The 14,875-nt window shown below is 36.3% G+C and overlaps 1 protein-coding gene across 6 annotated transcripts; it reads left to right on the top strand.

The window, feature by feature from the left end:
• Window positions 1-3,581: 3,581 nt before the first annotated feature.
• LOC105041288 (uncharacterized) lies at window positions 3,582-14,634 on the top strand. 6 transcript variants are annotated; one of them, XM_010918187.4, is made up of 7 exons: window positions 3,582-3,753; window positions 6,563-7,293; window positions 8,739-8,973; window positions 9,557-9,722; window positions 12,575-12,757; window positions 13,877-14,031; window positions 14,138-14,634. In XM_010918187.4, exons 2-7 carry the CDS (start codon window positions 6,669-6,671, stop codon window positions 14,373-14,375), a joined length of 1,602 nt encoding a protein of 533 aa, XP_010916489.1. In that variant the 5' UTR covers window positions 3,582-3,753; window positions 6,563-6,668; the 3' UTR covers window positions 14,376-14,634. The 6 variants fall into 6 exon arrangements, with proteins under 6 accessions (XP_010916489.1, XP_073110295.1, XP_010916490.1 ...); XM_073254194.1 differs by having other exon boundaries at window positions 3,584-3,753; window positions 12,575-12,745; XM_010918188.4 differs by having other exon boundaries at window positions 3,601-3,753; window positions 6,662-7,293.
• Window positions 14,635-14,875: the final 241 nt, after the last annotated feature.

Here is a 14,875-nt window from a genome sequence, read left to right as displayed (position 1 = left end):
TAGGAAATATTTTTTTCATTCTCTCTCCTCTCAAGACTCTAACCAAACAAGAAGTTCTTTCTCAAGAAGTATCTCTTTTCTCCTCCACTTTCAGTCAACCAAACAGGTCCTTTATGTATCATAATAATAACAGTTGGCTGTACAACTCCAATTGGCATGATTCTTGACTGAAAAGTTTTTTTTCGCAATTTATGATAACCTCAAAGTAATCTACTAATAGCTTCTGCTCCCTTGCATACCAAGTGGCCCAAATCTTTCTGGTTTGCACCTTCCCTAGACAGCTTAAGCAGTATCAGTCCTAGACGGATGATAACAACACTTTGTTGTGAATCCAATTTGGGAACTCAAAGCCGTAACATGTACAGGACCTTACTTGATGGAACTATCAAACTTGAAAGCAGATGATTAAGAAAGATCACCAGCAAAAGCCTGCAACTCATTAATATCCTGAGAATCATCATGGAAATGGCTATGGGTCGGAACATCAATAAAATTATACCATATTCTTACCAAGTCCCTCTCAATCAGCCAATTTGAAAACAATAACTAACGCGTTTGGTTGGGAGTTTGGAAAAAAAAAAAATAAATTGATAAGGAGAGAGAAAAAAAAAAAAAAAATATATATATATATATATATATATATATATATATACATTAAGAGTTTAAAGAAAGAAAAGAAAATAATTTCTTTCTTTCTTTGATTGGAAGCAAAGAAAAAAAGAAATATTATAATATTTTTTTAATATTATATTCTTGAAAGGAATCCAACAAATCCAAGAAAGAAATCAAAATTTTTTTTATTTTTTTATTTTTTTATTTTTGTAGATTTTTTTCATTCACAGGAGTCTCAATCGGATATGAGGCTTAGATGAGATGCTTGAAATAAGCCTTAGGATTGAAATATAATATTAATTTCGTTCTTTATCATTAAAAGAGTAAGATGAGAATTATAAAAGATTCATTAATTTTCCATTCTTTTCTCTCCAATTCTGCTTGATTTGGAGGAAAAAAAGATTAAGGATTTGAAGGGATTTGTATTCCCTCTGTTTTTTTCTTTTCTTTTCATTTTTTTTATAAAAAAGTATTCAACCAGAGCTATCAAGATGGACCAACCTAGCCCAACCCGCCCCGTCCCGACCTACCCCGACCCTCCTCTAAATGGGGTGGGACGGGCTGGCCCGTTTAACTGGCGGGTTGGAAAAATCCCAATCCGATCCGATCCGCTATGGGCTACAAGTTAAACAGGCCAACCCATCAAAATTTCAAAAAAAAAAAAAGTGGCTGTAAACCTGCAGGAGCCGGAAACCCACCGAGGGGGAGGGGGGGTGGGGGAGCGGGTTGGAGGACCTCGCCGGAATTAGCGAAGGAGGGCGTAATAGGGAAGGGCGCAAAGGGGGGGACCAGGCTGCGGGTGCTGGGGTGGAGGAGCTCGCCGGGGAGCAGAGGGAGGGTGGGAGCGCGATGCCACCGCCGTCGGGGAGTGGAGAGGAGGGGGGCGGGATACAAGCATCGGGGAGCACGGAGGAGCTCATGGGGGCTGGGATGCGAGTGTCAGGGCTGGGAGGGAGGGTGGTGGGCAGTGCTGGGATGCAAGCGTCGGGGAGCGCGGAGGAGCTCGCGGGGGGTCGGGATGCGCTCGTCGGGGAGTGGGGGAAGGAGGGGGGGTCGGGGGCCGCGATGCGAGTGCCAAGAGACCTGCAGATGGCGTCATCAAGGGTGATGCAGTCATCCTCCTTCGCAACATCGACGGCGACAGCACAGCAGCGGTGGCGGCAGTGTCGCTGGCTACCCCCTTCGGTGAAGACACTGGGGAGGCGGGAGAGGAGCTCTTTGCTATCGAGGAGCATCGAGAGCAAGACCTCCTGAGTCCTCTCTTTCTCAGGCCATCACACAGTTGAAAGGTAGAAAGGGGATAAGGCCTAAGGGTCGGTAATTTTGGTGCTAAAAAAAGAAAATGGTCAACCCACCCCGACCCGCCAACCCAAGCAGGGCCTTATCCAAATTACCGACTTTCACGGGTATGGATAGGGTAGGGGTAATGCTGTTTCTATCCAAATCCGAATCCGAACCTACGGATATAGATAATATCCGAACCCATACCCATATATATATATATATATATATATATATATATATATATAATCTATCTCTATATATAAATATTCAATTTATAGTTAATGTGATAATTATATTTGTTTCATCGATAATTGAATTATATTTGTATATTTTTTCTTTATTTTTATTATCTTTTAGTATCTCAAACTTTTTTCACTTAATATTTTTTATTATAGAATAAGATAATTAATATTTTTATATTTTAAAAATATTATAATTTTAAATTTTTTATCTTTTTGAACAAGTTTTAATAGAGGTAGTTTTGTTTTATTTAAAAATAATATCCTTCCATCTTTATAAAATAAAGAATATAAATTTATTCAAAATATCAATAATAATAATTTTTTTTCATTATGATTTTATCTTCAAATAGATAATTTTAATTCATCCCATGACATTAGTTCATCCTTAATTCATCTCATAAAAATTAAGTTTAAAAATAAAAAAATACATCAAGTGTGTGTCAACCAGCCAATAAAGTAATTAAATATAATAAATAATTATTTTTATATTATATAATTATTAATTTATATTTTATAATAAAAATAATTAGTAGCTTTGGTTCTAAAGTAAAAAATTAAAAATAAAATATTCTCATCACATATTGCAGCTAAGTAACTTGTGCAGTTACAGTTGTCACTTCATAAAATTATTTAAAAATTTAATATTTAAATTTACTATTTTTTCAGCATTATACTAAATTTTTATAGATAAAATAATGGACTTAATAGTTTTGTTCTATATGAAATTGTAATTCTATTTTTATGTTCGATTTCTATAAATCTGGCCTTATATATTATGTTCTATATTGAATTAGTAATTCTGTTTTGGTTGATAATATGCATAAAATTATTTTGGTTGTTTATTTTTTTAGGCATAGGACTGGTATGAGACGAATATGAATTGGATATAGAGAAATAGGTTATGTGTGGATATCTCCAAACCCATTGAATATGGGGATAAGTATTTCTTTTCTTACTTGATCGAATATTAAAAAAGATTTAGATATTGGATATTAAGTTCAGGTTTAGAGATGGATAGTACAATATCCTATTCAAACTCTATCCATTGCCATCCCTAATCATCATTATATTAATATTTTAAAATAATTAATTATATCAAAAATATTTATATTTAAATTATAAAAAAATAATATTTTATTTTCTTTTATTATAAAAAAAAAAAAAAAGCGCCTAGCTCGGGAGAGACTTTGGACGGTCTTCTTCGTTGGCCCCTTTGTTTCTCTGGTACGAGGCAAGAATCCGGCGGACAAAAACAGCAGCGATGCCTTGATCGATACCGACGGTGAACAGAGACATCGCCCCTGTTGTTCCTGGAGTTCCCTTCCCGGTGGCCCCACGACCTCTCATGGGGAATGGGACCCACAAGCATCTAGCTCTGCGATGGGATTGGAGCGGCTGCGGATAAGGGGCAAGCCACCAGAATCCAGATTCGCAGTCCCTTTCCTTCCCTCAGCTGTGGTCTCGTAGCACTCTTAAAACCTAACCACTAATTACTTTTTGAAGAAAGAAACGAGTGGACGAAGCAAGTACGAGATGGTCATTCTCGCTGAATCTAGCTAAAAGCTGCAGCAGCTGCTGCTAATTATTAGTTCTTAACGGGTGGTGAGCCAAGCTGGTACGGTTCGTTTTCTTGTATTCTATGTTTTTCCCCTCTTTTAGTATGTTTATCTCCATCTTTTATCAGTCGTGGCTCTCCTTCTTGTTATTCTGACGCTGAATTAGTTGTTCTTGCTTGCACTTTCTCGATGTTTAGGTTGATTTTGTATGTTTAGGCAAGTGGCAAGGACCGTCGGAGAACCTTGATGGGGTACTGTTCCTGCTTGTGAATTTAAATCTCTAAGAGACTTATGAATCGGTGAATTGAGTTTACGATCCATTAGAATGCAGAACATATGCTATAACGACACAAGCATAGACATAAGGTGGCCCAGGGCATTTATTAGGATTGTTTCAGATTGTAATGAAACTTGCTGGTCTGGACTTTGGAGTATGATCATGCCTCGAGTGGATTGATGATTTGAAAGTGTGATTCCTTAAGATAATCCACGAAGCATAATAATACAAAGGAAGGAAAAGAATCAGGTAGGTAAATAAAAGAAGCTTTTCCCAAGTGATTGGGAAATCCTGTAGCTTAAAGAGAAAAGGCATATGCTGAATCTTCTCTTAGTGTGGGTCGAAAACTGTTGAATAATATAAATGGACATTTAGATTGATCTATTATCCTCAAAACTTATAGATTTGTTGAAAAAAGGTGCCTTTTATTATAAAGAAAAAGGAGTTGTAAGATTGGTTCCGCCCTGTTTTGATGCTGGAGTTGGTTATCCATGCATAACCTGGCGTGAGAGTGGAAATGGTAAGAACTTAACAGAGGAAGAGAAGGAAAAACATGCAATGAGGAGAAGCTGCCAGTCTGATCATCTCAAATTTCTAGGGATAACAGATTCTGATAAAAACACAATTTGCCTTATCCTTAAAATTCTGGGATTATGAGTTTGTGGCTCCCTCCATTCTGGCACTTTCTTTCTCGAATTGGACTCTTCCTTTACTTTTCCTTACTGGCTGCACAGATAATCTGTGCATAATCAATGCCGGCGTCCAAACAGCATCTCCATATTTTAAAATAATTACTGCATCCTAACATGTTGCTTGGAAATCTTTTTATAAAATTTGTATATCAGTCTACATTGGTGACTCTATGCGTAATCATGTTGTGGCATGGTATTCATGGCATGCCAACCACTGATTGGCACATGCACAATGGACGGTACTCTGTCCTAGACCCTGGAGTACCAAAGACTTGGTCAAACAAGATTTATTTTCACCAAGATTCTACATGCCTTGTAGTTTCCCTTATTCAAGACCTCCCATAATTAATTATTCTATAGAATACAGATTTTCAGTGGAATGAACCACTTGTCAGTCGCACTGCTTTTTGCAATTGGTATGAAAGGTCGGAAGGATACTTTCAGCATTATATAAATAGGAAACATACATGACTTTTTTGTAGATTAAAAGGCAGAATGTCTTATGGTCACATTCTTCTTTTGCCAGATACTTTCTATCAAGAGTTTGGAGTGGTTAATGAGTGTTATCAGATCACTGGTACCATCTTCTGTTTCAAGAAGTCTCAAATTTATCTATGCTTTACTGAGGACAAATAAATAGGAGTAACCCTAACAAGCTTTTGTTAAGAGGATCAAGCACGTAAATTTTTTTCTTCTTTAAGAAGATGACCCTAAAGTTTAGATGCATTACTCTGATTTTAAGTTAGAGATCCACCTCTGGAACAATTATTTGATAGATTCACTCTTCTAGAATAATTTAAGTCGCTTCATTGGGGTAATAAAATATTAATAGTAGAACAAGAGAACTCTCTTGAGAAAAGTTCTATGCAACTCATGTGGCTAGGTATGCTTCTATAGGTATTAAGGGAAGATAGTTTAAAACTTTTTGGCTGCTGACTTAAAAATTCCTAACCATTCAAATTTCAAAGTAAACAAGATAAATAAGTATACCTTTATGTCCTTAATTAAGGACAACATTGGGCCCAAGGTCTGCAATCTCAATACTGGGTATTGTATCAGTACATTATTGGTATAGTATGGTATGCACCCTGTATCGAAATAGCTATCTAACTATTTTTCTCAATTTTTGTGTCGGTATCTCTCGATACAAATTGATACATAAATCAGTAAATATCGGTATACCTCGGTATGGGTCAATACGCCTCAGTACAACAAGGTTCAGGGCTTGTACTGACTCAAAGTTGAATTTCATGCCAGTTTCTTCCTTGTACGGTATGGAGCGGTATGGAAAACCATAATTGGGCCTATTAAATGTAGCTAAAAATAATATTCTTCATTACATGAACACAAATAGCTCTGTCTTTTTTAAACTACCCATAAACATATTTGATAACACTAAAGTGTACCCATGGATCATGAGAGGATTCTTGAAATAATATATCACAAAATATCCAAGTTTGATCTTATAATCAATGTTTATTTTTGACTCATTTAAAATTCTTTGTTGCATTATGTTTGATAAAATCATCTTATAACTCCTTAAGAATCCTTAGTAGACAAAATATAGCTGAAGAACTAATATTAGGCCCAAGTATCTCCACCTACATCACATAGTCAAGCTATCATCTATTGAGCATGAGTTGTCTCTGTTTGTAAGCATCTTTGTGATCATTTTAGTAAAAATAAAGTGTTTTGGATGTTAATGCTCAAACAGACATAATTTTAGTGAGTAATATTCCACTTTATGTTATATTGTTATTAACTATGAAAAGGACGATGTTTTCATGTAATGAAAGATGAATGAACTATCAGTATGTTCCATGATTTTAAGAAGGCACACAGCAAAGCAGTTAAGGATTACATAAAACCATTCATTCTCCTTGTAAATTATGTATGCAGATCTGGGTAGATTCTGTGGCTCCGATACAAACTTAGATAGACCACAAACATTCATGGAGATCTTGGTTACTGATATCATCATCATGTTGGCTGTTTCAGATATATAATGGCTGTGCTTTCCATATGTTCAATAGTGTCCTGTAAAGACCAGGTTTATCCTACTGGGAAAGTGATAGGACAGAATGAAAGAGGATCGGCAGACCATTTTTCTGTTCATATGGTGTGCAAATGTTTTTCACCTTCTCTAGTTAATGAGACCGGCAGAAGATGGAATGTCTTACACCATGTTTCTGAGTTAACTTTGAAAGGAAAGAAACAACACAGAGCTGGTGCATATTGCCTGTTTCATAATTGGTCTGTTCCATTTCAGAATTCTGTAGAAATATCTTTTCCCAAGGTCTATAATACAAACAGCCATGAGGAGAAATCTAGTTCAGGAAACGTATATCGGAGAGACCAATCCTGTTATGATTCTTCTGAATTAGAAGCAGGTAATACTGAGAGGCAACTGAAAGCACTGGATTCTTATTTTAGCAAGCTCAGTGATGACACGGTTGAGCAGCTTAGCTCTTGCATGTCTACAAGCAACCTTGACACTCTCTCTGATGAAAAGGAATGTAAATCTTCTTCTCAATGTGAAGGCAAAATGACAGACATGATTGAAGCAACTGGTGACAAAACAAAGACTGGATTGAGTTTGTTAAAGAACTACTTTGCCAAACTAAACACCGGTAACTTTTTTTTTTGGGGGGGAATTTATTGAAATGCACTTATGGACATCTTATAGAGTGATTATTGAGGACTTGGAAATTGAAGCACATATTTATGATTTGCTGCTAATGCATACTTTCAGCTTTTAAACTGACTTAGTTATTCATCATGTTGTGGTGGACTTTATAAATCCTTCATTATCATTCTTTCCTGCTAAAGAATAAATCCTTGGTGTAGTTCTTACATTTCATTTTGTAGTATTCTCATCTACTTCACAATGACTATTTCTTCTGAGGATGGACCCTTCCTCACATGTGCATGCTCCTCTCCTAAACAAGTGTAACTATTGTCTACTTTGTATTTTGATTCTCAATCAATTTTTATCACTGTATATTGTACTAGTGCTATTCTATTTTTCAAATTTAAATCAGAGCTGAGGAAAGCCCTCGCCCAATTCTTAACTTACTGCTTCCTATTTTACCACATTCAGTTTGTGTAGGAATTCTTCTGGCAGGCAATCTTGAGATAGGCTGTACTCTGTGTGCGGTCATATTTGCATGTTTGTACAAACTCTAATTTGTTGTGGGATGTGTGGAATCTGTGATAGGACATCTTAAGTAAACAGGTTCTTGTTTGAAAATTAACTGCTACAAAAATGTTCAATATCTCATAATCTCATATGGTTTTGGATGGCGATGATTGGCTAAAAAGATTTGTCCTTCCTTATATGAAATAAAAAACCAAGATGGGGACCTGCTTTGCACACATAAAAGGTTCTTCATTCCTCATGGCATGAGGGCACTGCTGTATCATGCAGAATTTGTTTCAGTACACTGCAGTGGATGAATGATCTGAGAAAATTTTCATGTGCCCTGCAGCAAACATCATAATAAACTCCAAGATTATAGGGAGACAAATTTTATCCCAGTTTGCTAATTCCCTACCCCTTTTTCACTGAACACCAATATGAAGGGGAAATGTATGCATCAGCAAGCTAACGTAGCCATACCAAGCCAAATCCGGAAGTTTATTTATTTATTTTTATCCGGGGCGGTGGTGGTTTCAATTGCATAACCCATGAAGCATCTGGCAGTTCTCTTCATGGATCATCATGATTGAGAATTTTGAACCATGCAGATACAGAGAAGAATTTGATCTAATATATTTACAATCTTTAATGAACAGATTATGCTAAAACAAATCCTAGTTTTAAGAGGAACATGGTGTTCACAAAGGAAAGACATGAGTTCATACTAATAGAACTGCCATAGTATTCTTCAAGCTACATAATGTGATTCATTTGTAGTTCTTTATCCATTAGTGTATGTTGTGCCAAGGCTTCTGCATTTTTTTTTTTTGTTATTAATCAGATGTTTGCCTGATATGTGTATCTTAATTTTTTTTCTCATCCAGTAATTATTTTAATAAAAAAATAACAGACTCATAATACTTCCTCTTCTAACAGAAATTAGTACAAGAAAAAGTACATCCATTTCTGATAAAGAAGCATCAGCAGGAAATTCTATGAGACCCCCAGAATCTGCTATCAGAGAATATAATGAAAAGGAAGGCACGATTGCAAAGCCAAAAGTTTATAAGCAGTTTGCGAGTATGGACAATCGAACTGATCCAGGGATGTTAGGCAAGGACAATGTTGAAGGCCTACAGACAAATGACGAAGCTTCTGACTTGTATCTAATGTGTGTCCTTTTGCCAAATTTTTGCCTATGTTTGATACTAGTTTCCTTCTGAAGATTCAATTGAGATTTGAGATGTATTGTATAGAATAAGCGAACTGAGGTCTTGTACGTAATAAGTATGGTATAGAACAAGGTTTCAAATGCTGCCGGAATGGTATGGTATGAATGGTACTGTGCTGTTCCAGGCTTCCAGCAGCTTTCTGGCACCAGTATACAGTGTGTTGGTACGGGCTATGTATCAATACCTAGTACCATACCATTTTAATAAAAAGTGGTATGAGATCTGGTGCCGGTATTTGAAACCTTAGATTCTGGGGTTTGTTGAATAGTAACATCCACGATCCATCTCCACTTCTTAAACTAGGCTCAAGTAACATATTGTTAAGGAACCTATGAATTGATCCAGAATTTCCACTAGCAGTGTTTCTAGTCTCATGTATTTTCTTTTCCTTTTCCCCCATGTCATTCCACTAGCATTCTTCCTAAACTGTCTTTCATTGTGGTTCCATATGTAGATGATGCAAGAGCATATTCAGATGGTGTGCAATTTACTGGCTAACAAAGATTGGTTCTATGAATGCAGAAGTTTATTGGCTGGAATAAATATTGCAGTTTTCTTATTTGAGATAGCAAGTCCAATCAGGAACTCGGATGTAGAGCAGTTGTCACTCCCTCTGATCTATGGGGCAAAGATAAATAAATTAATCCTTCTCGGGGAGTGGTGGAGACTACTGACACCAATGTTTCTGGTACCATTTTGAATTGGCTCATGCTCCTTATTCTATGTCATGAACTTTTATACTTAGCATCCTGCTTTTATGTTTCATGTATTCGATTATGTCTTTGATATTACTACAACGTTGTATTCGTGACAACAATTTCCCATGGATATCTTTGTAATATTTATCATGCAGCTAGGTTTCCTGCAAATTTTAATGGGTATGACGGAGTTCCATTGGCCTAATATGATTAATTGAGTTAAAATGCTCAGTTTCAATGAAACAAGGATGAAGATTCACACTGCAGTAACAGATCTTGTTTATTTTAGATTGAATACAAACATTGTGAAATCCTTTGCAGCTTTATAGTAACTAAATATGGGTAATGGGATTTGTTTAGGAAGGAGAGTTTTTGTATGGTGTGAGACCTTGTGGAGTAGCCAGAGGCCCAGAGAGCTGGTTGGATTTTAAAATTTTTAGCAAGATGATGATATCAACTTAAAAAAATGATCTCTATATGCTTATTATGCTTGTGAAACATCAATATTTTCATAGTTCAGACATCAGCTCAGTTCTTGCAGTTATGGAAGTTATACCTACAGGTGTCCTACGTTAGTCAGAACTTTTGAAGAAACAACCTTAGAAGTTAAACCATAGTGCCTTGGCATAAATTATAGGTTCATTAGATCGTTTCCAAGTCATGCAAATGGCAAACATGTATCCCACACAATTCATCAGGCCAACGGCATGCAGATTGGGCTGCAAATTCTTCAGCTGATCATGGGGGAGAATGCAATTGGTTGTTCTCATTCCCATTGAACTTCTGAACCTTATTCAAGCTGATAGTGGCAGCTTAATCTGTCAAAGACTAATGTAGCACCTCTTATGTAACAAAAGAAAAAAGAGATAGCCATCCTCATTTTTTTTTTTTTTGTGGGTCAGAGTGGACTCACATATATTAATAAGTCACTAAGAGACCTATAGAGGTACCCTTATCTTAATACGAGCTACTACGTTTTTATATAATCTTCACTACCTAGAATTTCCAGCATTACTTTTTAAAGATATGTATAGTGGACTCCCCATTCAGCATCCTAGTGTGGCAGGATGCATTTCACTTTGTTCTGAGGGTGAATTTCAAGTACTAATCTTGACTTCAACTCTTACACAAGATCTGATTGCCAAACTTGATTTTCATGCAAAAGAGGGACTGAGTTTGGCATCCTTGTCTGTCGCACTGCAGGATAGGTAAACGAGGTACCCTACAATATTAGTTGGTGAGACAGACTAATTAGCTAATAAAGCATCTATGTCTTGTATTAAATACAATTGTGATTAAATTTTAATAGAGTTGTAAGTTTTTGTGGCTTAGTGACCAATAAAAATCTTGTTAAAGAAAGAAATTGTCTGAAATTGGCATGGTAATTCCTAAATCCTGATCAATTCTAGGTTTATTCTAGACTTCAACTCGGAGAGAGAGTGTGTGAGATTGCTCAGGCTGTTAATTTACATGTTTTTGGAAGTACCCTTGCCTCAAATATACTTAAAATAGTTTTGGAAACTACTGGAATCCAAAATGCACAAGAACAGAGATAAACAGTATTAGGATTGACATATGCCCTCAAAAAGAGCCTTTGGTTTGCTGCACTTTCTACTTAAAATATGAGTTGGCAAGTGACGCAGGAGTCTTTACAATGTCCATGCTAGGGCTGAGCAAATAACCGAAACCCGAAGAAACCCACCCAATCCGACCCAATAAGCATCGGTTTCGATTGGTTGAAAGACATAAATCGGATGGAATCGAGTTGGGGTTTGTAAAAAATCAATTATTTACGGTCGGATTTGGTTCTTACACTTTTAATCCGTATGAAACCAAATCCAACCGATTTAGTATTTCACAAACTCACTTTCATTTGGGGATGGCGTCATTTAGACTTCAATACTTCAATACTTTGTTTAGACTTCATTCTAAAGGTTTAGGCTTTTTTTGCATTAAATTGATCAAAAAAACAAGCAAATAAGCTTAAGTGGGCCAATATTAGATTTAAAATCAACATTGGGTCAACATTGAAGTCCAAACCGACACAACCCACCTGAACCCGCTACAAATCATTCACTTCAGTTTCAAACGGTTTATACATGATAAATGGTCCGTAGCGGATTGAATTTTCTTCAATCCGATTAGGTTCGATCGGATGAAATTTTTCTCTCAACCCGACCGAACCCGATCCGTACTTAGCCCTAGTCAATGCAACCACCATTGGTCATAAAAATATCCAAGTTTGAGTTTTCCATGAGCCATACTTGCTCTAGAGGGACTAATCATAGTTTTTGGGAGTGTATGAGTCAATTAGCTGTACTTTACATTAAAGTTGTACAAATTGAGGACATAGTGGTGAAGGACTAAGATGGTAAGAGTTAGTGTAATAGTTATTTGAGGAGACTCCATCAAGTAGAGGAACTCCAATTTCTTTTGGAAGAGCAAAAAAGAGAAGTGCAAGGCTGTAGTACACGTTGATGGGAATTCTCAGGAAGAATCTAAAAAAGAAAACTTGCGGTTGCGGTTGGTATAGCCCACTAGAAATGATTGGCGAAGACATATCTATATGACCAACATTAAATTTTTGGATAGCGCCTAATCACTATGTTCATGGCTTTCCTTCCCAGGAATCCAATGGCTGTGATATTGACTGCCTTTGCCAAGTTGTCATATTCACTGTACTTGTATATTTCTTGATCTCAACATCTAATTAAAATTTTTCTCGCCATTCTGATGTATTCTTAATATTCATTAGTTTTAAGTTTCATTTTTCTGTTACCCAGCACCAGTATCATATGGAATACGGTGATAACGGTGATGGATCTTTTTTTTTCCTTTGCAGCATTCAGGATTCCTTCATGTTGCTCTTGGTTGTTGGGTGCTTCTTACTTTTGGGCCTCAAGTTTGCAAAGGATATGGCCCATGTACCTTTTTCCTAATATATATACTTGGAGGAATTTGTGGCAATTTCACAAGTTTTATTCACACCCCAGAGCTAACTGTATGTGGGACAGTAAGTTCAACGGTACCTTACCTCAAACGAGCATTATGTTAAAGTGAATTTGACACCTCTTTGCCAATATCTACCATCTATATCTCATATGCAAGCTCTAATTGCAAAGAATCTTGCAAGTAATCCTCCTCCTTTTGTGATAAAACAATTAGTTATGTATCTTAAGAACAACTAATAGTTTGCAAACCTCCTCCTCCTCCTCCTCCTCCTATTCCTTTGTGATGAAACAATTATTCATGCATCTCAAGAAAAAAAAAAATGTTTGCAAACCACCTATCCTCCCCCTTTTGTGATAAAACAATTACTCATTAGTCATGTATCTTTAGCACAACATGAGATAACAAGGGAGGCTTTGACGTACTGTTGACAAATGTCCTCCTCTTGTGATAAAACAATCAGTCATGTATCCTAAGCACAAATAATAGTCTGCAAGCATGAGGGAAAGTGGCGCTTGAAATACATTGTTGAGAAATGACTCTTTTGATAGATATTTATATTTGTGAGCTTCTATGAAAAGACATATTGCAACTGGATTTTCATGAATGAATTTTGGACCCATCTAATAGGATTAAAGAGGCATTGCTGGCTGGTTACTTTGGCAGGGTCGAAATGGTCATTCGCCCACATAAAATATTCACTTACTGATTTGACTCTATTGTTATAACATGTCTTGTGAAATTTTCACTCAAGATCCAATTTGATTGCCACATCAAACTTCACATTGAAAAGGCATACCCTTTATTTTAATGGGTATAATCAGCATGAGATGTAAACCATATCATATAGCTCTACATTTTGAATAAACATAAAATTAATTCTGGTAAGGTCTCTAGTCCAATTCTAGCTCTCCACCTAAAACAAAGTTTGTTAATCCTGCTACCATATGAAAATTCTTATGGCTTTGATGTTGGCTCTTATAGCACCACCTTTTCAAGTCAAATAAGCCATTATATATGTAGAACCTCATGGATGTGTTAGGTGAAGTTCAATAGCATTTTTCCTTAGGAGTGCAGTTGCTATTTCTTTCAGAATAACCAATGAATATTTATTAAAATTCAAAATATGGTGTTGTTCATATAAAATTCAAACTATGATGTTGTTCAAATCACAAAATTGTTTAATTAATGCCAGGGTCCAGTATTTGCCATAATTGGAGCTTGGCTTGTCTATCAAACCCAAAATAAAGAAGTCACTGACAAGGAGGTTTCAGAAAGCATGTTCTGGAAGGCAGTGATCGCCACTGCTCTGAGCTTTGTCTTGAGCAGCTTTGGGAGAATTGACGACTGGTTAGCTGCTACGCCTGTTGTATTATACTTCCTATCCAGTTTTTTTTTTTATTGCTTTTATTATTGTAAAACCAATTATGCGTGTTGATTATGAATCCTTCTGCAGGACACATGTTGGAGCTATCATTTCAGGCGTAGTTTTTGGCTATTTCACATGTCCAGTCTTGGAATTGGATGATTTATCTTCGAAGAATGGGCAAAAGGAGGGAATTGCCCTTGTGCAAAGACAGGCCAATCCGTGCAAATCACTGATTGCTTTCACCATTTTTGCAGTTGTATTAGCTTCTTTGGTTTTCTTTTATGAACCAGAGCTTGAGATGTTGGAAGTGGATGGCTTGGTGTAGGAATGTACTGGTTTGGATACCTAGAAAAAGATGAGGTTGTATCAGTACATAGGCGGATGATTTTTAGGTAGCCGTTATGATAATGCGGCATTGGTCCTTTTATAAGGTCATATCTGTGTGCTCCAAAGACTGGTGCAGAATGAACTTAATTTCTTTTTGGGCAAAAAATGTACTTATTTCGGTTTGAAGCTTACATGTTGATGGTTTAAGAATGACCAGCGAGATATACTCCATAATCAAATATTTTCCATTTTGACCATGAGCTGATTATGATGTTTAAGATTATAATTATGATTAAAATTTTTGTCCTTGACCTAAACAGGGGAGAGTATGTTAGGATTCGTGTGCATATATATTCTAGTTCCACACTGGTTGTGCATCGATAGGTTTCGAGGATCTTGATTAACAACTTTTGACTAGATTTTTTTTTTTTTTTTTGATGACAGTTTGAATTGTTATAAATAGTATCAAAAATGACTTGGCCTATATTTATGTATAAC

Source organism: Elaeis guineensis, chromosome 3 (assembly GCF_000442705.2).
Source record: "Elaeis guineensis isolate ETL-2024a chromosome 3, EG11, whole genome shotgun sequence".
Classification (NCBI taxonomy): Eukaryota; Viridiplantae; Streptophyta; class Magnoliopsida; order Arecales; family Arecaceae; genus Elaeis; species Elaeis guineensis.
This window is presented reverse-complemented; position numbering and strand designations above follow the sequence as displayed.